Source organism: Echinococcus granulosus (genome assembly GCF_000524195.1).
Source record: "Echinococcus granulosus chromosome Unknown EG_S00001, whole genome shotgun sequence".
Lineage (NCBI taxonomy): Eukaryota > Metazoa > Platyhelminthes > Cestoda > Cyclophyllidea > Taeniidae > Echinococcus > Echinococcus granulosus.
Genome location: NW_020170381.1, coordinates 1,084,109 through 1,111,132, shown reverse-complemented (window position 1 = coordinate 1,111,132; position 27,024 = coordinate 1,084,109). Strand labels below are relative to the sequence as shown.

The 27,024-nt window shown below is 41.8% G+C and overlaps 6 protein-coding genes across 6 annotated transcripts; 2 read left to right on the top strand and 4 right to left on the bottom strand. All coding sequences in view use genetic code 11, as the record gives it.

Annotated features, from left to right (window-relative positions):
• Positions 1-1,533: 1,533 nt before the first annotated feature.
• Positions 1,534-4,135, bottom strand: EGR_00128 (Eukaryotic peptide chain release factor subunit; the record flags this gene model as incomplete). The annotated part of the gene is made up of 8 exons (XM_024489377.1): positions 1,534-1,619; positions 2,166-2,378; positions 2,930-3,059; positions 3,100-3,255; positions 3,291-3,620; positions 3,656-3,795; positions 3,824-3,999; positions 4,035-4,135. 8 exons carry the CDS (start codon positions 4,133-4,135, stop codon positions 1,534-1,536), a joined length of 1,332 nt encoding a protein of 443 aa, XP_024356055.1.
• A 704-nt stretch (positions 4,136-4,839) lies between these two features.
• On the bottom strand, positions 4,840-6,924 carry EGR_00127 (Actin-related protein 2-A; the record flags this gene model as incomplete). The annotated part of the gene is made up of 6 exons (XM_024489376.1): positions 4,840-5,010; positions 5,514-5,792; positions 6,000-6,149; positions 6,224-6,360; positions 6,438-6,837; positions 6,871-6,924. 6 exons carry the CDS (start codon positions 6,922-6,924, stop codon positions 4,840-4,842), a joined length of 1,191 nt encoding a protein of 396 aa, XP_024356054.1.
• Positions 6,925-7,492: 568 nt separating this feature from the next.
• EGR_00126 (Glycogenin-1) lies at positions 7,493-8,932 on the top strand (the record flags this gene model as incomplete). Its single annotated transcript, XM_024489375.1, has 4 exons — positions 7,493-7,511; positions 8,047-8,188; positions 8,388-8,562; positions 8,852-8,932. 4 exons carry the CDS (start codon positions 7,493-7,495, stop codon positions 8,930-8,932), a joined length of 417 nt encoding a protein of 138 aa, XP_024356053.1.
• Positions 8,933-10,924: 1,992 nt separating this feature from the next.
• On the top strand, positions 10,925-19,888 carry EGR_00125 (rRNA 2'-O-methyltransferase fibrillarin; the record flags this gene model as incomplete). Its single annotated transcript, XM_024489374.1, has 6 exons — positions 10,925-11,026; positions 13,253-13,600; positions 13,833-15,554; positions 16,674-16,854; positions 18,905-19,576; positions 19,608-19,888. The coding sequence occupies 6 exons, from the start codon at positions 10,925-10,927 to the stop codon at positions 19,886-19,888; spliced, it is 3,306 nt and encodes a 1,101-aa protein (XP_024356052.1).
• A 203-nt stretch (positions 19,889-20,091) lies between these two features.
• Positions 20,092-22,587, bottom strand: EGR_00124 (tRNA-specific adenosine deaminase-like protein; the record flags this gene model as incomplete). Its single annotated transcript, XM_024489373.1, has 7 exons — positions 20,092-20,386; positions 20,480-20,716; positions 20,978-21,249; positions 21,334-21,347; positions 21,618-21,915; positions 22,227-22,375; positions 22,515-22,587. 7 exons carry the CDS (start codon positions 22,585-22,587, stop codon positions 20,092-20,094), a joined length of 1,338 nt encoding a protein of 445 aa, XP_024356051.1.
• Positions 22,588-22,717: 130 nt separating this feature from the next.
• EGR_00123 (Splicing factor, arginine/serine-rich) lies at positions 22,718-25,420 on the bottom strand (the record flags this gene model as incomplete). The annotated part of the gene is made up of 4 exons (XM_024489372.1): positions 22,718-22,843; positions 23,449-23,616; positions 25,026-25,264; positions 25,300-25,420. 4 exons carry the CDS (start codon positions 25,418-25,420, stop codon positions 22,718-22,720), a joined length of 654 nt encoding a protein of 217 aa, XP_024356050.1.
• Between the last annotated feature and the right edge of the window lie 1,604 nt (positions 25,421-27,024).

Below are 27,024 nucleotides of genomic sequence, written 5' to 3'. Positions count from 1 at the left end.
TATCGACTGCATTTAACTGGCTGATGCAAATGGTTGGGCAGGGAGAGGTGTAGGAGCGACATTCTGAAGAAGAGGTGGTCTACGTGAAGATTGTACGTTTTGGTTAGCTGTTTACTAAACTACTTAGGCACCTCAGTCTTTGCATTTTACACTTTTATTCTTTTGTATGATATTTGAGCCGCTCTGTCAGTCCCCAAACTTTCTCTGGATTGATTGTTTTTTGTTCTGCTTTTGCTTTTTTTGACCAGGGAAGACTGAGGATGCTGCATTTGCTTACATTGTGTAATGTGGTTAACTTAGGGCACGACTTTTATGTACTTTTATGCATGCACTCCTTCGGAAGATTTCGAGTCCTTGATTTTACCAATTACACCAAAATCGTGAGCACATGGGTTATTATCTGATCATATTGAGGACGTTGGGTTAAGTGTCTTCTTGAAGCAGTAGTAAGCCATACCAGTACCGTAGAGCTGAGACTATCAGCGCGGACTTTAGCTCGAGTGCGCAGGTGGAAGTACAAACCGCGGATTTGAAGTGCACTTTGAGACAGTTATCAAACGGTCCTTGTGCTTTCATTTGATCAATTTTTTAATTATTCTCAGTTTATGAGACTGCGAAAGTATGCGTCCTTTGTTATGCTGAAAGATGTTGAAATGGTTTAATTACAAGCTCAGGAAAGTTGTGACTGGAATCACATCTGCAGTCAATAATCGCGGAAACGGAAACAACTAAGTTCAGCACCATAATACAAACCGCACAATACGTAACCAAAAGAATGACCGAAACGAATTATAATGCTTCTCGTCAACGCCGAGTGTCGAATTATATCACGATGAAGCACAAATGAGTGAACATCTCGGGAGCTCACTCGTACGGTATCGACATGTTTACCTTACGGCGAGACTTTCTGCTGTGCTTCGCACCTCCAGCCGCTGAGTCTTCAAAAATAGCCACTTTGAGTCGAAAAACCTCACTCCATCGACCTATGGTGCCATTCACCCCTCCATCAAAACCCTTTAACTGATGATTGCGACCACCCGATTCTGCTTCACTAGCAAGCCAAGGAGAACGGAACTGTATCGAAAACGACGTAGACTATCACGGACTAACTAACTAACTCACGGACTATCACTGACACGGCAAAGCCACCAAGAAAAAAGGTTACCAAAGGCAGGCGCATCACAATATCCAAACATGGTCTCTATTCCAATGTCACCCAACTTCGAAGCTATATGCCCCCTCCAGCATGGGTAAGTCACAAATGGAGAACATAGCAAAACATAGGACAAGATACGTCCAAATATAAAGGACGAGGTAAAGGGGAGGATTAGATAGTCCTACTCACCAGGGGGTGCAACCACAGACCAAAGTCGCAGGAAAAATGCATCAACACACATACAAAAAGGACATTAGTGAGTGGAAACGAGTAAGAATACGACAAAGAGAACAAAAGAAGCTAGCACATCTACCAACGTAAAAGATGATAGGAAGAAGGGGCGTTGGGTAGATCTTGTGTACACGGAGTAGCAGACGCTAGTAGTCATCGAGATCAAAGTCTTCGTCAAAGTCCAGATCGCCACCAGCTAAATGTTGAAAGTCAACTTGGTAGCGAAGAATGCCTGTAGAAAAAAGGGACTTCTTTACTGTAGAAAATCAAAATTAATCACTGGCAATTAACACTGTGCTAGATAAAGCGTACGTACATATTATAATACTTACTTGAACTCAATGTCAAAACCCACAAAAAGGCGTAGACTGCAGATGGAGGAAATGCAGTATTTAAAGCTATAAGTCGCTGGCACGGGTTGCGATTATCCTTAACCGAAATTAGACAACAAAGAATCTCGAATCGATCGTCCTAGCGCTCATGGATCGAAAAACTAACGCATCCCCTCGCAGCATTACCCATACTTATGTGGCTCGGTTAACAGAGGATAATTATCGGGTTCAATAATGGTCACAACATTACAACATATGGCTTATTGTTAAATTACTAATCACAAATCGACTATGATGAAACAGAATTGCGTTGGGGTTACTAACAAAATAATAAGAACCGAAAGGGAAGTATCAGACAAACCATCAAGTTTGCATGAAGCTGGTGGTAAGTGACATCTATTAAAGGGCTTATTTGCCATGGTGAAGAAGTAAATACGAACACACACCTCCGATACCACCAAATCCGCGGACAAACTGCGAACCTTCCTGTGACTTGTCAGTGACTATTTCGAGGATAGCACCGAATGATCGATAGCTAAGCGCGAGCCAGTCTAGTAGAAGCTGACTCTCCTCGATCTCCATCTCAGTTTGCGTTTCTGGATCGACAAAGTGACTGCGGTCTCGCTCCTGTTCCGGTCTCAGATGAATGACGCGCTTCTCTAGAGAATGAACAGAATAAGACTACTTACACAACAGTTTAATGAGGGCAGTGAATTTGCCATTCTGTATTCTGTAGGATAATTTAGGGCGAGATAATTAAAGCTACATAAAAGTTGTAATTCTCTGCAAACCAGTAGTGAAATCCAGCAACTTTTCAAACTTCAGAAAACATACATTTAACAGACACGAGACCTTATGCACACAGTGCACGGTTGGCGCGTCAAAACAAACTGATCCTCAAATTAACCGCTTAGAGGATGTACAGACAAATTTTACAAGAATGTGGTATTAAATTAAACCGTACATAGCCGTATTACGATGAGTTTCTCATCAAAAGTGACAACAATGTCAGGTCCGAACATTGGAAGCAAGGAGCACATCAACGCACTAAATACATCATATAATGTGCCGGGAAACAACCAATGCATGAATGAAGAAACGTATGCGACTTTTCAATATACCAAAAACTAGTCATTACTTTATCAAACGCATAAGCAGAACACACTCCCATGAAAGGGCCTCAAAATTGCATTCGAATAACTAAATTTACCGTCACTTGATGAAGAACGAAGCACGTAGCGAGTGACCGCTAGGTTTTCCCACACAATTAGGGAATCCACAGCACCCATTTCAAGTGCCTTTAGGGTATCATCCACGCCAAAACAATACTTCCCTGTATCCTATAAAAGGCACCGCATTAAATATTGTACGAAGAATTACTTGCGAGATTTCATCAAAATAACGCTGAATCAACTTCTTCTCCTGGATAAACTTAACGCCCGCCAAAGTATCACTGGCAAGTTCAATAGCTTGATTAAATCCACTTTCACCCCCATATGATATATCAACTATCTTCAGCACTTTGGCTTGCAATCTCTAAACCAAGGTAACAAAAGCGAGACAACCCTTACGGGATCAAACATTCCCGACTGACTAAGGTCCGTTTTAAAGTCGGCCAAACCAGCGAGAATAAGACCCTCCACATTGACCTTATCGTTCGTAATAAACAACTGTACCGCAGTCTCTGCAACTTTTCTCACGTAATTGTGACGTTTTTCAACACGTAATCGGGCAAAACGAAGTGCCGACTGACCACCTCTTCCATGTTTTTTCGGTAGTTCTACATTGAACTTGTGCAACACTTCCCTAGTGTTTCCAGACAGAGTACCAAAGAGGGTGCCGCTACCATCCATAATGATAAAACCAAATTTGCTGTCATCCGTCAGCAATGCATTAAGGGCCTATTTCGTGGGAAAATGTACCAAACGTCCCTTACTTCGGTATGAAACTTGTTGTCACAGAGATAAAGTGAAGTATTTACCGGCCGAAAAGGCTCAAAGTCAATGTTTACTTTCTTTTCCTTTCCATCTTCAGTAATAATAGTGCCGCAATATACAACGAGTCCATTTGGTGGTACTACATCGGTTAAAAGGTAAATAATTACCCTTATTATACAGCTTTAAACGCTGCTGAACGGAGGTGATGGCGCTTAACACAGAAAGACGGTTGACTCTACTTTTGATATTCGAGGCGGTACCATATTCCTCAGCCAACATTTTCGCTATCCGAGTAACCTGATCCTTGGGCGGAATGATGAGAGATATCATACTAGTTCCATTACTGATACGAATATGAAAAAAAGAAATCGGCAATACCCGCGAGCAGCTTCAAGACTTTTTATAAGTTTCTTTATTCTCCACATTTCTACGTTTTTATCAGCCTGAGTCGCTGCAGTTTCACCATTTGTTGAAGTCATAATTTATGTAAAAGCACCGGAACGACAAACAACCACGATGCCCTAGCTCAGAACTACCGCCAACGTTTATTTGAATTGTTACCTAAACCAAAGTGCCACAAGATAAATTTTGAATTAGATGTATTGTAACCTTGTTACGAAAATTTTACGTGTTTACTGTTGAGCAATGTACGAAGAACTCCAGTCGCCTTTGGCCTCTACATCTTTTAAAACCCATTAAATATAATGAAATGATCATTTAAACTGTCACACACTTGACCTCATCTCTACCATTTATAAAATCTCGTATTTCTTGCTGGATTCAAGCAGTCTCAACCCTACTGCTTAAAACTGGCACACCCCCGCCCGTATAACGCATGAGCATCACAAGGCGCACCCCCCCCCCCCCACCGGGCAAAACCGGCGTCCACGGCGAGACTCCGCGCCGCAACCCTTGAGAAGAAGAGAGCCACCCAGAGTTACGACCCCAATGTGCTAACCGAAAAACAACTTGATAAGCTATACAAAGGCATAAGCCCGTCACCAGAATTAAGAAATAGTGAGCATCAAAAGTCTCGCGTGATGGATACGAAGGAAATCAGGATAAGGGGCCTGAATTATCTCATAAAAAGAGACAGACTGGTTACAAGACACCAAGGTCTTGAAGCTCAGCTTGGAAGCAAGTTAAAGGAAATCAGCGATGATGGATGCGAATGGTGATGCCCTTACTGACCACCTTCCATACGATCAAGCACACGCCCACCTTGCTCCTTCCATTCCGCCTTAGTAACCCAACAGTTGGCCGATCCTCCCTGCATCAAACGAGCCAAAATTGAACCACCAAGAAACACCATGTGCTTGCGTTGTGGTGGATCCTCAATTCGGATTCTCAGTTTCTGAAATAGACACAAAGATCACAACATTACTAAAGCCTAAATCATTTCTTTTATATTTCTCTTATCTTTATCCATCAAACACAAATTTTTCAATTTGTTTCATACCTAAGAACACAATTTTAATTAGATTTAAATCAACAATGATGTGAGTCAATTTGTGAACTATCGAAATTCTAGAATGTGAAACATTTGAAGCGAGCTATTTGTGACAAAAGCAAACAATCTAAATAGTCTCACAACCAACTGCCAAGGAAATGTCCTTTCATTAAATTATGCGGAAAAGAACATGCCGAACTATAGATTAGGACAAATTTTAAACCTTCAGTGAGAGAGTAGCTGAAACAATTAACGGTTTCATAAGCAATACTCAAATAATTCCAGCATCACACATTAACTTAAATTGGAAACTTCAGAGACCAAAGAAATATCTCGGATTAATGAATATTCCTTTGATGAATCAAATTACTTTAGACTACGAAAGTCATAAAGAAATTAAGACCTACAGAAAGTCCGCTGGCATCGCCCTTCAGAACGTTTTGAACGTAAAGTTGTTTGAGCTCCCGTTCAAGTCGACTAGGCAATCCAGGATACATGGTGCTACCACCACTCAGAACAATGTACTTGTAGAATTCGGGCCTCGTATCGATTGGTGCTGCCTGGATTGTATTGAACAGCATTTCGGAGATACCGACGCTTTCCTTATCAATCAAATTGGGCTGAAATAGGGCCTCTGGCGCCCCAAACTGTTCACCACCAACTTTAATCACCCGTCCATCAGGAAGCTGGAAAATAGAAAAAGGTAATGAATAACACAGACGGAACCCATGTACGTAAATTAAGTGTTTTAAGCACGAATTGACGATCAACATAAGTTTAGGTATAGAAACGACAAACAGCGTTGCACAAAATCGTAAAGTGCGATCCGCTGATCAAAAAACGAACCGCAATACTAACCACCGAAGTCAAGAATGTTAATAGACTGAACGCACCGTGTACTTTTTAACCAACACCGTTGTTTCTAAAGCAAGGTTCTGTTCTTGTTGTACATCGTATGCCACGTAGCAAAGCTTTTCCTTCATCTGGCGAATAGTTTCGAAATCGGCAGTTTGATTGAATGCATAGCCACGGAGCAAGAGCAACTACAAGGCAATCACAAAAGTTGTGACATTATGGTTAATAAAAGCATTACTTCGATACCCTACACAATGTTTACCTTTATTAAATAACGAGTAATATCACGGCCGGCAACGTCAAGACGTTTTGTTATGTGTGTGAGTGTGTGCCCTGAGTAAACGGGGCAGATATGGGTAACACCGTCACCGGAATCCACGACGACGCCAGTCATCAGGCCTACAAGGTGAATTCACTTATTCGTAGAATACAGGCATTTAGCATTCCAATGCACTAATTTCTGCCCTTCAAGGTACCTTGGGCATAAAGCGTCAAAGTGGCTTGGATGGCAACATAAACTGCATTGAAACCATAGTGTTCAAACATTAATTCCATCATCCTCAACCGATTCTGCTTTGGATTGTACGGGGGCTCAGTTAAAAGAATCTTCGCATGTTCTGTGTCGATGTTTAATTTTGATGGGCCAAACGTATAATCATATAGATGCTTCATATCGTCCCAGTTCTTAACAATACCATTCTCCATTGGGTAAGAAAGCTCGAGCATGGATCTCAATTCACTAGCCTCGTCGCCAATCATAAGATCTTTCACCTCCACATTCCCAACCTTAACAGATGCACGAAGTATAGGACGACCGAGAACGGATGGAAATATACACTCAGGAAAGTTAGACCCTGCGAATCCGCATTTCACAAACTAGCAAAACATATGGTTATTGTTAAAACATACTCCAGTTCCATTATCACAAACGATAACATGGTCACCGTCCCCGTCAACCGACATTTCCCCACAAAAACCGCAGCTTCCGCTCTTGCATTCAACAAAGCCGCCTAAAGCCAACAATAGTTTTGTTTTTGCAGCGTGTAGCAACTGACAACATTTTATAAAAAAGTCAAAATAGCCACCACTCCACATCAATCGGTGCAAAAATTTACCCCATTCCATCCGCTTTGAAAAAAAAGGACATATGTAAAATGTGCATTCCAAGCACATATTAGTTATCTACAAAAAGTACATATATTTTGCCCAGGAACTTTTGAAATGGTTTAAGGACAAAAATGCTCAAGAAAGATTCAGTAGGTCAAACCTTTTATCAAGAGTTAAACAACCAACCTATTACGCAGGCCCTCCTCTTTGGAGCGTCGTCCTTTGCGGTCTCCTTAGATAACTTTTGTGTCAGCCATTACATCACAACCAGCAGTGTAAGAAAAAGTTTATAGGTTAGCTGTGCTAGTTGTCGAATTTCCGCCCAGTTGAGGCGGTGTTTGGGCGCAATGTCACTTTTACCTCTTGCCAACTCTACAGAATCCGTGTTTCCGCCCTGTATAGGAGCTGTATTGAGGATCTATGAATGAGTTGTCCTAATGCCAGTTAGGAGCATATGGCAATTTTGCCGTCAGACACATTCTCAATCACGATGGATGAAAATATTTGCGCAGAATATGAATTTTTGCTCTACCAAATTGGATTTGAGAAACTAACATAAACCGCTAACTGGGTTTTTAAATAAGATGCAATTGCGGAGCCCTAAAAGAGCCTAATGGAAATGTTAGGCCCAAATAGCAAATAATATATTGTACGTGTGTCTAAACCATATATTTTTTAAAAAATATATTAAAAATTATAAGACATAGTTTTTATTGATATATTCGCAATAGATTTTAAAGAATAGAAAATGCTATTCACCTAATGCATTTGCTTAAATCAATCAATGTACCTTTTGTAGGTGCCGCTTCACGCTTTTGAATAGTGTTTCGGGATGGCTCTGCGTAAATTTAAGCGTTTAACTAATTATTCCTTTCGATTCTTGAAAAAGTATTTTTGGTTCAGCATTTTTTGCGTCACTTTTTAAGAATTTCTGGGGCACATGGCTTTGACTGTTTTCAAGTGATCATTTTTGATTAGATGAACGACATTCGTATGTCACGCTGGCAACTAATGATGAATATGCCATTGGAGCTTTGGTTTTGGGTTATTCGCTAAGGCGAGCAGGAACAAACAAGGAAATGGCTATTCTTATCACCGAAGGTGTCTCACATGGTTTTAGGTAAGTGATCATTTTGCTCAGTACTCCGTGTTTTCCTGGTAATTCTAATTCATTTCTTGCATATCTTATAATAAGCATGTCAAAAATCTTGATATCTCATTGTTTGTTGGCATTTTAGATATAGTTTTGTGTCAGCAAATGCTGAACCCTGCATATGGTCATGCTGGCATTGACAGTCATTATTTGCTTTTATGTTTAGAGAAATTTTGGAAGGTGTTTATGACAGCGTTATTGTTGTGAAACCTCTTCAAAGCCTTGATGAACATAATCTTAAATTGCTTAGACGACTAAATTTGGGCATAACATACACAAAGCTCTACTGCTGGAAGTTGATTCAGTTCTCAAAATGCGTGTTTCTTGATGCTGACACAATCGTAAGTATGCCTCTTTGGTTGGCTCCATTTTTGCCTTTATTTGTTGGCTGCGTATGAATAGGTACTTAGCAAATCGTTTTACCCATGTTTTGGTGGTGATTGGGAAGTCTTAATGTCTAGAATAGGCCTTTATTGCACTTATGTACTCGATTGTCCATTTCACTTCATTATTGATTAGGTAATCTTTTTTAAAATGCGCGTATTACTTCTAAACGTAAATACTATTAGGTTTTTACGGTTTTGTCGAAGCTGAAAATGTTTTTCTAGTTCAAAATAATACGCTGTACAGTCTGATTTTCATGGCACTGGTTCATTAAATAATTGCTTTTTAACTACAGTAACATTTTCTAGAAATGGTAATATAGAATAATATCCATCACATCTGTGTTATGTGGGGTCGTGTTGGCTTGGGTCAACTCTTTAAATCTGATTTTTGCTTCATCACCGTACAAGCGTTATCGCAAGAAGTGCCTTACTTTCATTAGATCAATCTACTATAATCGTATTTAATATATTTTGAAGATTTTTTTCAATTTGCGACATATCACTCATGAATCTTGGGCAACCATGACGTGTTGTAATAAGGTAGCCTCTTTGGCTGCTTCCATTTCTTCAGTTGGCCTATTTGCAATTTTTCGGGAGCCCGTCTCAATAAGCGTGTTCTTGGATGCAGAATGGTCTATTTTTTCCGAAGGAATTGTTCTTTTCATAATTTTCTTGCTGTGGATGCTCCAGTGTGATTAAAAATATTAGTTTTATTGATCAATTTGCATGGCTTAATGATCTTATTCTGTCTGTCCGCCTTTTTGGAATCCATAAGGGATGGTACAGATGATATTCGAAACAAAGAACAACAATCTTCCGTGCTAAGATGATTTCAACTAGATGCGAAATGGGTTGAGGAGATTTCCTATGTGGAGTAATGATTTTCTACGAACTAAGTCTTTTTTGTGCTATTTAAGGGCGTTAAATTTTAGCGTGCCATTATTGGGAATATTAATCTGAGATTATCTACTTCCATGCGATAAGTATTTAACTATTTTTACATTGGATAATGTCGAATGGTATCTTTTCTCTCATTTATGGAGTAATTTAGCTGTTTTACATCTGTATTTAAACCTTGTATGTTTACAAGACACGCTGATCGGCTTTTGGAGAATGAGCTGTTCTTTAGATAAGCAGAAATAAAAATACTTGTAGAATCGATTTTTTGGTAGGGTTCGCATGCATAACATAAGCAAATTTTTTAATTAGTCTAAATTAAATAGCTGAAAGAAATTTATAGTAGCAGCAGCATGAACTATCAGCTATAAGTGGTTAGTATTTTTGCAATGCTGCTGCTCTACCTTTGGTGCTTATCGGTTTTTCTCTGGAGTGATACATAGTCGTTCGTAATAGGCTGTTAAGTGGCATTGTTTATGATATATAACCAGCCAAATGGTCTAATCACATTGTTATTTCCTGTTTATGTGCTGATGAAGGTTGTTTGTACTTTGTGTACAGTTCTTGACAAGACTAAGGTACTGCGACTCAACCTTGAATAGTACACAAATTATTTCGTTAGAGATTGCTGACTGTCCGCACGCCCATGCTGTGCGAGACGAAGGACCTCCCGGCTTGACTGCGAGCCTCATGTTTTAAAGTGTATAAAAAAGCGCAATTCGGTTTTCCGTATGAACTAATGTCTAATCACGGGTGTTATAATACAAAAAATGCGAAATGTTTGAAGTTTGGAAGTCACATACGTCTCACTGTATTTAGCTACTTTTTTAATCATCGAATTGCGAAATGAATTTGTGGAGAATTCGTACGTGTAGTCAGTCCTATTGACTAACATAATCTGCAGTGGAAAAATAGTTACGCATGTAATCAACTGCCTTCATTTGTGCCAGTGCTCTAAAGTACAGTTGAAACAATAAGCAACCGTTTATCTTGGCTTTCCTTGGATTGAGTGGGGTAAATCTCCTTTTCTCTAAAGCGACAAATCACTACTGCAAATATTTGCAACTCTAAACAGTTTACAATTCTCTAAAGCGATTATTATTTTTACGCATATTTTTCACTAATTGTTTAGATACCAATCTTAATGAGGGAGATGAGCTCTAGTCCTGTCCCCTCTGCGATCAGGGTTCCACCCTATTTTCGTAGATTAAAATCTAATCATAAGTTGAAAAGTGCCTGATTACTTGGTGCTGGTGAAACAAATTCCAGCTGCATAACGCTTACCCATTAAGGAAATCCTTTTATTCAAATGTTGTTAACTACCTAAATTCATTTCAACAATGTTATCCGGGGAAGTATTGGAACAACACTCGGGCCCTTTAACGTTATAATATGGCAGAAATACAGTATCATTGGCTACATGAGCACTACTATTAAACCACCTGCTTTGGCTACTGCTCGGATCGGATGTATTATATCCCTTGTATTGTTTTACTATTTGAGACTCATGTTGTACTTCCACGTAGGTTCTGCAAAATATTGACGAACTCTTTGAGCGCGAGGAACTGAGCGCGACCCCTGACGTCAGCTGGCCGGACATGTTTAACTCGGGGGTCTTTGTCTTTCGTCCTAGTTTAAAAACATTCTCAGATTTGTCCGAACTGGCCAAGACTAGGGGCAGTTTCGATGGTGGTGATCAGGTACGTCCTTTTCCAACAATTCTCTTAGTTATAAAGTGGCTTCGTGACTTGCCGTGCTTAATAGACAAGACGTTTGGCCTCTGATCATGGCATGCGTTAATTCATAAAAGCATTATCTTACACTACCTGATTCGATTAAGTTTTTTTCACTAACTGTTCCCTTTAAATGTAACACAGGGCCGTAACATAATCGTGCTTTTGGAGGCACGCTGCTTTAATGCTTTTAGCCGCCAACTTTTCTTGCAAACTGCCGAAAAATCTATAAGAAATGACTTAGAAGTGGTTATCCCAGTTTACTCAGCATCCTGTTTGTAAAAAGGCATTCTAGGTAATATTATAGTAGTTCACTTATTTCCTAATGTATTATCTTTTCAAATTTTTCTGCTTTGAAAAAAGACAAAATGAGTGGTCGGGTTCACAGGTTCCGGCCACCAATGCAGTGAGAGTGGGATGTGTCATGTGCATGGCGAGGGAGTTATACACATTCAACCCAACTCCGGACTATTTGGACCCCGCTACTGCTTAACAAATAATGAACCTATTAATGCATTAATTGAAACCACCTAAATGGATCGGATTTTGCTTGAGGGACCCAGTTATTTTAGTTGTTACAGGCTTTGTCATCAGAAAAGCTTCTTCCCTATCGTTGTACTTTATTGTTGCACGGAAAGTAGCGCAGGCACGATTGGCCAAACGACGAGTCTGAGGAATGGCTAATGATTGAATTCGTGAGCGCCATTTGCAATTATTTGACGCTTCCGGTGATACGTATTTGTTAATATACTGTGATTTGGCATTCTAAGGTGTTTGATGGATAAAAGACGTGCATGCAATAACGGGGTGCTCGTGTTTGAAATCGCATCGACTACATTCCTTATTTATGACCATCTCTAGGCTCTAACGCACGACTTTCAACTTTAACGGGTCTTGATGATGCCAAGTGTCAGTAGTGTCACTTGCTAAGTTCTGAGGTTTGCTCATGGCTGCCTCGTTTATTTTTTTTTTGCACTTTTCATGGAGCGTATAAGCACGCTTTTAGAGGATATCACCTTCCACGACTGTTAGCGGATGGTCTCTGGTATTTGGCTTCACTTGAGTGAAATTTTATAGGGCAACCAGTTAATTATCGACGGCTTGACCTTATTTCTACATAATCCATCTTGCACGTGTCATGACTGACTTGAGTAAATCTTTTTTTAAGTTCATTTTCATTTTCGGCATAACGTGAAAGCGGACTTGATATCAGCCCGGGGGAATCGAATGAACTTTCATACACATGGACTGCTCCAAATTTTACTAGCTTGGGACTTCTTGGTAATTAACGCCAAGTTTGCTGGGGCAGTGTATGTTCTAGAAACGTCTCATTCTACAATTCTTTCTCATCGTACTCTAGTATACCCTATCAGAATTGATACGACAAGCCCACGATACATTTCCTTATGCGAGATTTTGAAATCTATCTTCTAAAATCCAAGTTTCCTTTTATTTCCCTTTATTTTGTCATGTTTCCTGATTTTCGTAAGATTCGCTTCTACCCGTAGCTTCGTTCATTATTTGATTTTAATTCACCCACTTCAATAACTGACTGAGTCGCCAATTTAGTGGTCACAACCTCGTGTCTATAAGCGCTAGTCGCATGCATCTCACCGAGGCCACTGACCCAATAGTCAGTAGCTGAAGGTCTTAGTGCAGATTTCTCTCCTACTGACCCAATGAGTAGACAAGGGAGAAATCGGTCAGTGCGTATGCGCCTGGTGGTCAGAGGGCAGGGAATGCCTGAGTGTTAGTGTGTCTGTCTGTCAGCCAACGGGTTCAGTCACATGTACTTGTAGGGATTGGTTGACCTTGGTCTTTGAATGGTTATCGGTACGCTTAGAATATATTTCTCGATACGAGCGAGAGCATGGCACTCTAGAATATTCGGAGATTCTTAATCAATTGGAACTTTGGGAAATCTAGCAGGAACGTATTTCTGGGATTGCAGGCATCCCCAGCACTCAAGTACCTGCACGGCTCCTCATTGTCCTCAACGGGTCTTTTCTTTGTAGGGACTTCTCAACGAGTACTTCAACGGTTGGAGTACGGAAACATTGGATAAGCACCTGCCCTTTGCCTACAACTGCTCCTGTTGGGTGACGCCGAATGACCGGCTCGTCTTCTACACACGTGCACCGGCTTGGAAGAAGTTTGGGAATCAGGTGAAAGTGGCTCACTTTGCTGGTCTTGAGAAACCCTGGAGATACAGCTTGGCTGCTAACGACGCAGCAATTTGTCACGCCATCGAGCGCCTTGAAAGCTCCGACACTAACTTCACCGATGCCGAACAGACCAGTGTCCTAGCCCTGTGGTGGGCCATATTTTTCAAGAGAGTGAAGCATCAACTAAGCTATGGCATGGTTAGTCTATTCTCAACTTGGTGACTGCAATACATGAAACTCCCTTGCTCCTTTCCATTCCTTATCCAGCTTTGACCTGCCTAAAATGTAACCTACCATTTTTGCCTCATGTCTTTTCAAGCACAATTAGTACAAGTAACACCTGACTATGATACACGTCGGTCGTGTAGCAGCGTAACGAATACTTAATGATAACTGAAATCTACACGTTGTATTTGTTTGATGTTTCTAGTTCTTATCAACGACATTCGAACCGGTTCCGCTCTCGCCACCGCCGCCGACGCCGCTAAGAGATCATGCGTCCCAGCACCAGGAACAAAACCAGTTTCATTTCGAGAATGAATACTATCATCCCGAGTTTCACGATACCTCATTTGATCATTTACACAGCGGACAGCGGGTTGACGAGGCCAAGCGATTTGAAGAGTACTACGTGTACGAGGAACCTCCAAAACATGTAGAACCTCTGTGCCACAAGTACTTCGAGGACAGAATGGCGCATAAACGTCATGATTCACATTACCATCAGCAGCCAGCGTATCATCATCATGAAGAAAATCAGCAACCGCACTATGAGAAACATTGTTTTCAACCTACGTCTCAGGAATACCACCAGGAACAATACGATCCAGCGCACCAAAAGAATTCCCTTCCTCAACAACAACAGCATCGGCAGAATGAAATGTGTCATCACAATCAACACCATCAACAGCAACAACAATGGCATGATCAAACGCATCATGAGCACTATGTGAAGCTGTCGCCTCCACCACCGCTGTCTGGACAAGACCATGTAGAAACGCAGCGGGATGCTTCATCTTTTCAGTCATCCCTGTCACTTCAACCGCCGCCACCGCCAGAACCACCAGAAACAAGGAATGACAAGGATCCGCTCTTCTTTGCGCCCAACCCGATGTGTTGTGAGTGTCTCAAGGAACTTCAATGGAGCAGACAGTTTGTGGATCCATTTCATCGGGATCTTATTTCCCCGGTGTCATTGCTCTCAGTGGCTACTCGCGTGAGGCGCCGCTCAACACCGCTCTTGCCTCTCGGGTCCGAATTAATCAGGGGTTCGCAGAAGCTGACATTCCCAATTGTGGCTATCGAGGAGCCTTCAAAGGCAAGTGGAATTCAGTCTCGTAAAAAGGAAAAAAAAAGCTGCCTTCACCAAATCCAAAGGGGAAAATTAAATAAAAAAAGGCGTCGGGGAAAGTCTATTGAACGTGGTAAATTACTTGACGCAGCCAGAAAGCAAATGCAGTTAAAGGAGGGTGGAAACATGCGAACGATTGCACCATTTCCAATGTCCACACCAGACACCAGCCCAACACAGCTAGGGGGGGAAGACACGACAACACCAACAGCGCTAAAGTTGGAGTCAACCCTGACAACTAAGATGAACAAAGGGCAATTGCAATCAAAGGGTAACAATGTGAAAAATTCAACAATCTCGACGTCTGTATCGACTTTAACCGTCGCACCGGACAAGAGCCGAAAACAGTTAAAGAAGGATGACAAGATAATTTTTGGGTCGGTGCTACCCGTATCATTAACTTCAGCAACTACACCAGGCACTAGGCAGATGCAGTTAAAGGTAGACACGATGACATCACTAGCAATGGTGTCAACCACAACAAACCCGAACACTAAAACCATAACCACAACTCCTAAGTCAAAGGTTCTTGATGTTACGAGTTTCGAAGAACCAGCTTTGGATGCACTGGCTTCCCGACAGGGCGAGATTACTTCTCTGAACACCCCGATGTCGATGTCAGAGGAAGGATCGAAGGCATTAGAACCGAGAAAAGGGGAAGGTCTAAATGACTTTTACGAAAGAAGCAAGTTTGAATCACATAAACCAAAAAGGACGGTTGAACATGAAGTTGAAGATACTCCCGTGAATGATGCACCGTGGCTGCCTCGAACAGTCAAAACCCAAAATGCTCCTAAGAAAGTGAGCTAACATTTTATGAAGGGTTCATTCATGTGTAGCGTATTTATACATTTTCATGAAGCGTATTAAACAGCCTCATGCGCTAAATTTGTTGATTGAATTATAATAAATTCGTTTCCTTATAGTATGTGTTCAAATGGAGTCTCGGCTAAATCATTTTTGGCATAAGAATTAGTTGATTTATTTTTTGTGGTGGCGAAAATACCGTCTAACGTGAGGTCATACTATCCTCTAGCCTAAACCCAGGGACTCCACCGAGCATTCGCTTTCCCTTGTCCGATCTAATTTCATCAGGATTTGAAAAGCATAGCCAGTTTATATTTTTTGATATGCTATTCCAAATTATTTCAGCTACCTGGCTACTTTGAAACGTCAAGCACCTCTATGATATTCACACCACTGCCCACTCATTGATGGGATTATTTTTCGTTTGCCAAATCAAACATGCCCTAGTGTTGTAAATTTTATTAATAACAGGAATTTTTTCCCGAAATGCATAAATGCTGCGTATTCCGGAAAAGGCAGTGTTAAGTGACCCAGTGTCTCACGGTTGGTGGCAAAGTTATGTCATTCATTTATCGGTCAGAACGATGTCGGTTCACCATACTATACAATGCTTAATTTTTATGTCCGATACGGCACCTATATTCGAAGTTGCCATAAACACGAATAAAAGTTTTTAGCACCCATACAATATTATGACGGTGCAGCGGATCCTGCATCCTCTCATATAAATAAGCGCACTGTCTTCATTACTAATTTGGATATTTCCCTGAATAAGAAATGGTGAAGAATGTCCGAATGTGATTCGTTCTTCCGGTGGTGACACCGGCTTTTTGTTAATTTCGCTCTACCTGTTTAAAATATTACCCTGTCAGATCTTTTTCTTTTATTTGTGACCTCACACCAAATACCACAAAAAACGGTGAGAGCCATCTCCAGTCTCAGTCAGTTATGACCTCATTAAACTGAATGAAATTCATTTTTATGCTATTTAGGAGAACGCAAAGATTATCAGGATTTGTCTTGAATCTTTATTCAATCTCGTGACTCAGTGCGTATGTACGGAAGAAGACGAAGATAGGATAGGTAATTTGTTCCTTATTGTTCCGCTTTTAGCTTTCGAAAGGGTCCCAATACTTTTGCGATCGCCACCGACCGCATTCTCCGCCGCCGGACTGGCGAATGTTCGCATGGGAGCGCGGCGACATCGACTACACGGGTAGTGATCGTTTCTCTAACATCCTCGCTCGCATACGCACCACTATTCGACAGGCGGAAGAGGAAGCGATGCCTATCGGTGTCTGGCTGTAGCGCTCACCTACACTGAGAGATCAACTTCATGAAATCTTAATATACCGTTATTCCCAACCTAGCTCCAACGTTTCACCCTCTTCGACCGTTGCAGATTTCCTCACCAAGGTACCTTCTCACACATGCCAATTGGCTTGAATTCCCAGATGGTATAGTTGTTGTACACCCTGAACAATCTTCGATGTTCTATTGTCCTTCATCTTCAAATTAAGCCCTTCATTTGCAATTTTGTGATTCCTAGCATTTTCCAAGGCAGTTTTTCATTAGCACTTGAAAACTGGTCGCGTTCTTCAAACTGCTACATTCTAAACGTGAAATTGTTGAGTTAGATTACTATTTTTGTGTTTTGAACCAAGATAGAAAAAAAAAACGCTTGTCAAGAGTGTGTAGGAGAACTGCTGTTTGAAAATATAGTGGAAGTGTAAAGCTATCTTAGTAATGTGATCTAGCTGCATTTTCGGTTTCGCTATTGGATGGATACAATGCATATTTTGAGTTATAGGAAAAAAGGATGGTCACTTCCTTGTGGTGAGCTTGTTGAACTAGGGAAAGCTTTATTGATTGCTCAAGCTGAAGAAACCGCAAGAGGGCAAAATTTATTTGTTCATGGTAAACCAATCTTGTGTCCTGGGTAGTACATTCTAAATTAAAATAACTAATCCCGCTTACGACCTATTTAAAAGTGTAGAAAATTGTATGGCAAAAAGTGTTTTATAGGATTCTTGTAATGGAGACCATTTCGTAGCTGTGGAAACTACCGAATTCCAAAACCAACAGAATGCATTGAAGTAATGTTAAAGAGATTCATTTATTTTGAATGTAGCATCGATATGGCTAGTATAAAGCTCTGAGGTTTGATATTTTATTTGCTCGTACACTATTCACAAGGGCACCTCGATTTTCCTCGTTCGCACATCCGCTTTGAGAGTGCAGCACTATCCACAGCGTTAGCATTTATTAATCTTACGCTAGTATTGAATTTTATTCTGTACTGATATGCCAAATATATTTCGTAAAAGATAAGAAATAATAGGAATCAAATTAAAATCAGCACTGCGTATTAGAAAACGGCACCAAGAAAAAAATGATTTTCGCAAAAACCTATTCCGTTAGAGTTCAAGCGGTTTGAAAGCATTATTGTAGTACTTTGGCTGTGTAACTCATGGCTTTAATAAAGAACCACTTTGGATCTCTGCCATTTCATCTAAGTCGGTTGAGCTGGCCTCAGGATCGTTGCGGCAGCTCTAAGCCCTACTACAAACCGACACTACATATTCCGCCTAAGTAGTACGCCCTCTTTCGTCTTCAGAGTAGTCCCGGGACGCTACATCATAGTCATAGTTTTTTCCTTCTTAACGCATGAAATTAGGTGATGCTCAACAATAAAATTCACTGTAAAAGAAATGGCATAAGAATTTACGCCCCACGCTAGAGCCAGAATGTGTATGTGTGGCACACCGATACTTCTCTGTAAACGAAAGAGGACATATTGTTTAGGGCAAAATATACACATCTGACATACAAAAAGACTTGCGGCTACTGGTATGGCCAAATGGCCAGCTGACCTGGCAAAGGCACGGTTAGGGACCCAAATTGACCCTTAAATGAAACCGAGTGTTAAACAACTAACGCTGTACATGCGCCTGTGTTAATTATGTGGGCAAGCGATTCACGGACTATTTTTTTCGCAAGCCAAATATTTGCCTATTTTAACTTCAGAAAAGTAAAGATCTAGACATTGGAGAACGCCGCAAAACAAGAACGTAGTTCGGATTCTTCCTGTAGGTTTTAATTAAAAATTGAAATATAGGATCGTGCAAAATGTATTAGAGTATCACAGGTGCAGCGGTTTTATTATTTATATTCGCGGTATAAATGTCTTTAGCATAATGTCTTCGGCGTAAATTGAATTTTGCAGGAAGACGTGATTTGTTTGAATTGGGGTATTTAAGGTGTGACCAATTCATTGGGGCACACGCTAAGCGGAAATATGGGCAGGCCAGGTTCGCTTTCCGTATATTAAGGATATTTCCCAGATTTTCGTGGCAGTAATCGCGGTGGCGGTAGATTTAGCGATCGAGGTGGGGGCAGGGGACGCGGCGGCTTCGGTGGAGATCGTGGGGGTCGTTCCAGCTATGGCGGTGAGGGTGACAGAGGTGGTTTTCGAGGTGGAGGTAGGGGTTTTAGAGGTGGTGGTCGCGGTGGTGATCGAGGCGGCGGACGAGGAGCACCTCGCGGACATGGTGGCTTTCGTGGAGGAATGCGAGGAGGGAAGAAAGTATTCATAGAGCCTCATCGTCACGAAGGAATATTCGTTGCCAAAGGGAAGGAGGATGCCCTTGTTACTCGCAATCTAGTCACGGGCGAGTCAGTTTACGGTGAAAAACGTATAAGTGTTGACGGTGACAACGGCACAAAGGTTGAATATCGTGTGTGGAATCCCTTCCGTTCAAAGTTAGCCGCTGGTATTATCAACGGTCTGGAGCACATTCACATGCGCCCAGGAAGCCGTGTTCTTTATTTGGGAGCTGCTAGTGGGACCACCGTCTCTCATGTTTCTGACCTAGTTGGTCCCAAGGGAGTTGTCTATGCCGTCGAGTTTTCACACCGTTCTGGCCGCGATTTGCTGAATGTCGCGAAACACCGTACAAATATCGTGCCAATAATAGAGGACGCCCGTCATCCGCATAAATACAGGATGTTGGTCGGTAAGTGTTCGTGCCCCTTTCCACTTTCTAGGAATGGTTGATTGTATCTTTGCTGATGTTGCCCAACCGGATCAATCACGTATTGTCGCTGTTAATGCGGAGCACTTCCTAAAAAATGGTGGCTATGCGGTGATATCTATCAAGGCCTCTTGCATTGACTCGGTAGCTGCACCTGAAGTTGTATTTGCCAAAGAAGTCGATACTTTACGGAAACAACAATTCACTCCTCGGGAGCAGGTTACTCTGGAGCCTTACGAGAGAGGCCATGCTATGGTCACGGCTCAGTACAGGGTGCAGAAAAAACCGGCTTAAATTAACTATGCTTTCAAGGATCCCTCAAGATTGTACATAGAAGAAACTTTTGACATTGGACAACCGTTATCTAATTGTAAACTTTGGGTGTGAATAGTTGTGTATAATAAACAAACATGTCTTGTCCCTTGGGTTCTCTCGATGCATTGAGGATGCACGGGAAATGGGTACGGCATCAGTACCATATTCAGCTTTTTTTGAGATTAGATCTCACGGGGTGCAAATACAAGAAGGTGGTGATTGACGCCCTTGACCAGCGGAAGTTTCCATCGGCTACACATACCGCCGATGGAAGGGAGCCGACGAGCGATAAAAACTCGCTTAACACGCGAGTGAAGCAGGGCCATTGCGCACATGAGGCACGGTTCTGTCGAGAGATAGACGTCGCAGTCAGTTAGAAGGTATCTTCCGCCGCGTCCCACTTCTACATTTCCGTCTTCGTCAGTCGGATAGTGCAGCTCCCGATTGAGCCTGAAATCGGTTACATGACCCATTACCCTGGGACATAAATGAGTCTCAAAAATGATTCCGAGGCTAAGAACAAGTATTTGGACTACTGAGTTCGTTGCGTGATAGAATCTTAAATCATACTGCCCAACTTGGCTAGCTGCGAGCATGATGGCGTGGTCGATGTGGGATTCGCCGTCCGTGGACACGGCTTCGGCCAGCGGTTGGGCTTCATTGGGGTCTGAACGCTTGACCAAGTGTGGATGAATGACGATGCAGGTGCACACGCAGTCTGGGTGTTCAAGATCGCACGAGGCGTTTTTCACAACACCAGACCGGCTCTTCGCTAAGTCAACAGCTCGTCGGAGCCAGCGGTTGTGCCTAGGGCCAGTAATCATCGAAACGCAGTTTAACGCATTCAAGAAATTTACCAAATTTAACCAAAGTTTCCATACTACAAATTATAGCGACTGTGTTGCAATGTGGGTAAAGGCTGCACCATCTTCAAACATGGATTTAGATAAAGATGTAGCCAACTTTGCTAAAGTGTAAGACTTTGGCCAACCCACTTATTAACTTTGAGAAATAAAACTTAGGTTTTATAACTGCAAGGGCCTTTTAAAATGGAACCCATAAACGCACCATTTAATTTCTTCAAAAGAGAAGTATGGTTTGGTACATTCACCCCGTCCATTTCCCCAACCTTCAACTGACAGAAGCGACTCAAGAGTTTGATTCGGATGGAAGTTGAAAGGCCAACTACGACTCTCATCATCATCCTTGATAAGAGAGGAGAGTGTCTTTTGTTGGCGGCGCGAGTGAGGCGGACAGAGGGGAACACGACAAGTCCCCAAAACCCCTCTTGAGATGCCCGTCATTTCACATAACTTGGAAACCAACTTTACCCCATCCACCTCCGTAAAGCTGCACAATTTTTCACAAGAAAATATAATTATGAAACGAGAGCAGCATGCGTCGATTCTAACTTCAAGCCTTACCGAACAGGCCTTACCTGGAATACCCAGAAAAATATTTAAGGGGGATGTAGTTTAACAATTACTTTGCATCGGTATATCCAAATAAGTGTTTTGACAGTTCGGAATTACTACATGAAAAGGAATTACTCCGTGTAAACAAGTGCATGAGGACTAGATAATTTATGGGCAACCATTATCGAAAAGTGGTAATGGTATCCAAAACTCATTTGTGGAAAGTCTGAAGTAGTATACGGTTTGGGAATGCTTAATTGAGAAGGCGAGACCAATAATAGCTTGCCTTTTACCAGCTAGACCCAGGAGCACCTTGCCAACTCGGGCCTGATCCAAATGCCCAACAAAGGCCCGTTTCACATGCCCCAGTACTTTGGGAAGTGGCTTGATTTGGGCGAGCACCGAAATGCAGGGGCTCATGCTCGACAGTGGCGCTACGCTGATGCACCACCCGGGGACGTTGTGACCCCGCTGGCACCAGTTTGAGGGTTCTAGAACAGCCGTCAGACGCTCCACACTTCGAACGAACTCATCACTACTTTCGCCACTAACACTGAAGCGATTAGTCCGTTTGATTGGCAAACGGTCGCCCTAAAGTGACAAACTATATTACTTTAACCGCAAATAGAAAGTCGTAGAATTTAAGGGGATCTATACGAGGTAAAAATCAGCTTGTTATTCATGGAAGTACTAAATTATGCAAAAAGCGACCAAATACGCATCGATTTAGTCTTCGAAAGCCTAATATGTTTCAGTGAATCGTAACCCAACGGTGTTTGGGGATCTCATCAAAATGGTCACAGGGAATAGATAAGTTTAGCGTAAACAACAAACCACCTAGAATAAGAATACGCAATTCCCCATTCATATCGGATTAGAAACATCTATGCACTTTAAATTACCTCATGAATGAGATTATCCGAAGAAATAAGAGAGGCATCGATCCCAGACGCCTTCAGTTGGTCGACCGCCTCCGTTATTTTTTCCAACTCGGTATCTTCTTGGGTTAAAATTAGATTTTTGTCTTTGTCAATTTGGTAATGTGTCAAGCCTAAAGTAAAATAGAATGAATCAGTAACAAAAATAAGGAGGATTTTTTACAATAGTACCTAAATGAAACCAGGATATTGTAGCTGACTGTTCGTGTTCACATATATTGATACTCCATATTCCTCAAAAATGATGCGTACCTAAATATTCCGAAAGAATATGATTAATGACCTGCAAACAGTCATTACAATCCACCGGTTCGATCCGTAACATTTGAAAGCTGAAACACGAACGTTCACCCTCACAGTTAAAGTGGTAAAATTAGTAATTTTCAACATTTATAATAAACAATTTGACAAAAGGCTTGGAAAATAACAATGCCTTTGTCCGTAAAACAGCTATCTTAAATACCACATTCCCAACTCAAGTTACTCTGCAGGAAACCAGGATGCACACATCCTAAAGTAGAAACGCATACAAAGTCTTGTTCAAGACGAATCACATAAAATAGAACTAAACACAAACATCCCTAGAAATTCCAAATTTTAAGGTCAGAACAATTTCTTCAGAAGCCCTATTTACGTCTGTGATGATGTACATATGTATAATCTAGGTGCAGCAATTGAAATCTGATGGAAACAGTCAATTGCTGGAGTCACAAGCAAAAAGAAGGAACAGTTATCGCAAAATAGTATATTGTAAAATTGGACACTGAGGTTACATAATTGTGGTATCCCGATATCATTTCAGTGGGTTAATGGTCTCCCGTGTTGCACTAACCAATGCGTGTTGTTCCACCATTTTCTCAGTTATGAAGCCACCAACCACCGCATTGGCAAGAGTGAGAAGAATGAGCGTTGAGGAAAAGCTGCCACACGCCTTACAAACTAGGCCAAACACCTTACGATATTTCGTAAGTTCGGGCACGGGGAAAGTTCTGTAAGAAATCGAGGCGGAAGCGCAAGAAGACACAGAAAACAGAACGGGTGCAACAACACCAGCTACCATCTAAAAACAAAAGAGTCAAGATCACCAGCGCAACTTCGGGCATGTGGGTGCAAAATATATAGCAAGGTGTGCGACCTGCAAACACCAAGAATACTGGATAAACTGGTGCATTTATAAAATCCTTACCTGAATAAAAGACCCACGAATTTCCAGACAAGTGGAACAAAGTGATTTACGTGTCTCCGGTAAAGAAAAGCCACTAATAAGTTTTCGATCCACAAATACATCCTGTAGGATAATATAACCCACACTAGGAAGTGCCACAACTGGAAGTAGAGTTCCCAGAAGATACTGCTGTGAATAAAGATTAAAGAACTGTCGCATTCGAATCAAAACCATGTAGCTAGATCCTGCTACACAAAGAGCAGACATTGTTGCACCATGCGCAAGTGCCCATACACTAGTTTGAGGGTGCCAAGATGAAACCACTTTTCGGTGCTCCTTCACAACTTCATTAATAGCTGACATAGTCGGTTCAACCCTACAGACACGCCTCCTGGATACACAAAAGGCGCATTGCGTATGAGTTGATTAAAACTCAACAATTGAGAGTAAGCTATGCAGTTTTATGTATGTACAGGTATGATGCCAAAGTTACTTGACTTATCTTATACTTTGTTGATAAAGAAAAAGCATGGCCAGTATTAGATTGCATATAAACACTTCGAAATAGTGTTTAATTCTCCATTAACCAGGCTACTCCAAATTAGTGCTACCGTTAGGCCTTCACCCTGTCTACTATGTTGAAGGTGCAAGACTAACAGACCACATCCAAGCGGTCAAAACACCACCTTGCACCCGACTTCACCAACCTGCGACTTTAGGTACCTGACCGTGTTGGTACGGAGACCCACCAGAATACACCTACCAGCACAATTCATGGCACCACGCTAACACTGGTGCACGAGAACCCTAGGACGCCTAACACTAACGGGCCATAAATAAAATCCACCAGTAGGGACTTTTGCGGGAACATTCCTCGAGGTCAACAGAGACACCACATCAAGGCGCAGAAAAGATGGAATGTATTTATTAGCGTGCTAGTTTGCACAAAACATGCATACCGCTCAGGCGCAGAAGCGCATGTTAGTTCTACCTCCGCAATTAACTCCACCTTCACTACATCTGCTAGCTGATGCCGTTCTCGACTTGCCTGGATCACCGGACAGATGCCGCTCCTCCACTGCATCAGGGAGACACACCAAACTATCCACGTGACCGCTAGTCTGCCATTTCGCAGAAAATCTGCTCAGGAAACAGCCACAGGAACGCCGCACCACTTCCAGATGGAAGAGCCCGCACTGCAAACCAAGCAACATTATCCGCTAGCGACCCAAATCCGTACACCACCTTGCGGCACAGCGCTCGACAATGAAGGCGTTACTAACAGCTCCTATCAGCATTCTAGGCCATCAACCGTCTGCAGTTTCATCAGCGGCAAAAAGCAGCAGATAGCGACGACATGAAGACACACCTTACAGCTCCCCCGAGTCCTTCGCTAGAAGCCAAATAAAAGACTATCAGCATGGAAAGGGTGTACATATAAGCACGTTAATTAATACCGATCTCTAGAACGAGAGCGGCTGTCACGATATTTATCTTTCTTATAATCATTATCGTCATAGCGATCCTTTGATCTACGACGCGAGGAGTAAGACCTTGAGCGTCTACGCCTAGGTGTTGATGAACGTCTAAAAAGTTACAATATTTGGGTGGAACAGGAAAAATAGGAAGAAAATGTGGTAAATGAACACGTACCGCCCACGTCTACGAGAATTTGGTCTACCATACATAGCGCGCTGCACACGAATTTCTCTTCCATCAATTTTACGACCATCCATCCCACGAATAGCGTCTTCAGCATCACGATCACTATAATATCTCACAAAGGCAAAACCCCGGCTATCCATCGAATAGGGATTTCGCGGAATATACACATCGCCTAAGGCCAAATTATCAGAAACATTTGAAACATACCAACTTCGCCGTAGCGAGAAAAAATTCTGCGAAGATCTTCAACAGTAGTTCTATAAGCCAAATTATCCACTTTAAGAGAAACCATCCCATCAATACGCGGGGGAGAACGACCGTAACTCATGCTCAGCGTCAAAGTTACTTAGACGCACACCAGTTCGAACACACTGACCAATCAACTATATCCTTGTAAAAGGGATTTTTAAACAACACTATTAGCACGAACTTTGAGTAAATTTCTAATGCATTCCAATTTCTCTTTTTTTATAAAGTGCTACTTGTGACATAGTACATTCTTTGTAGCTTCCTGAGACTTCATTGAAGACGGAAGAAGACATAATACTTGAGCAGAATACATTTATATTCGACATACAGAAGGGCCTGATGCTACTGACATGGTTTGGAGGCTGGTTTACCTGACAAAGGCTCAATGGCCAAGACGCAAAGTAACCTTTTACCAAAACTGAGAGTTAAACAATTAACCAACACATTAAATCGTCGCTCTTCATTTGAGCCTCGCCCCCAGCAACCCCCTTAGTCAATCTCCTTTGTCAACCATCACAAAGTAATCAGTGCTGAAAGAAAGCACTCACGAGCCATCCGTGACAGCCATTGAATTTCCATCCAACTGAGGAGATGTTTAACCGCAACGTCAATGATCCCGCTTGGCAATTCCATCGTATCTGGGGTTTCGTCCTGTGTGGAAACCATATTGTGGATAAGGATGATATGCTGGCCAATACGCATGTTTATGACTAGACTTAAGGACACTGGCTAAAAAGCTTACTCATGTAAAGTTGGACGGGATTTAACCCACTTCTGTGTGGATGGGGTTTCTCGTTTCTTCCACCTTGCCACGGTGTTCTCACTTCAGCGCTGCCCTAGTAATATCCATCAGGGTTCTATCCAGCCAGTAGAGAAGTGGAGGAGCTATCAAGATTTCACTTTGTAGAAATTTTTATGCAGGTATGGCAGGGAAACTTTTCAGATGGTTCAAAGCTAATATCACCTCAGTTGTTGATGGCCTTCCTGAAGTCCATGGAGCTAGGTATTCGCCGATGGTAGACGTCAGTTGTGATTGTGGTGACCCAAAGTTTTCGTTTACTAAAAGCGAGAGTTAAACAACCAATATACTACAAAGGTTAAATAGGACTTATTTTTTTCTTTACTTAGTGAGAAATTGAGGACTGCCTGATTTCCCCTCTAAGTCGCTAGGGGTATCTTAGTGCTTCCAGCCTACATTTACTTTAACGTCGATTAATTATCTATGAAATAGTCCACATACTTTAGAAGCACGCTAACACTTATGCTAGCCATATTATAAATTAATATGATACAGTCTACTGTGTTTTTCATGCTCTCCCCTAATCCCCACATTATAATAACGTTTTGGTGGCTTCGTGACGTATGCGACTTCCCCTGTAAGTTAAAGCTTCATTTAATTTGAGCATAACCATCAATTATAGCGCTCCGATCCTTCCCTGAATTAGTAACAACCCGCGGCGGTGTGGCAAAACATAACACAAACATACAGAAGGGCCGGGAGGCTACTAGCATGACCTAAAGGCCGTGTTGCAGAGCGGAAGTGCAATTTGTGCGGACTGAAGTGTTGGCATAATTCAACACACAGTTAAACAAAATACCAACTTTAAAACGCCAAACAATACCACTTTAAGTCATCTTATGAAGATCTGGATACTCCATAACATAGCTGTAAGCTTCATTGGA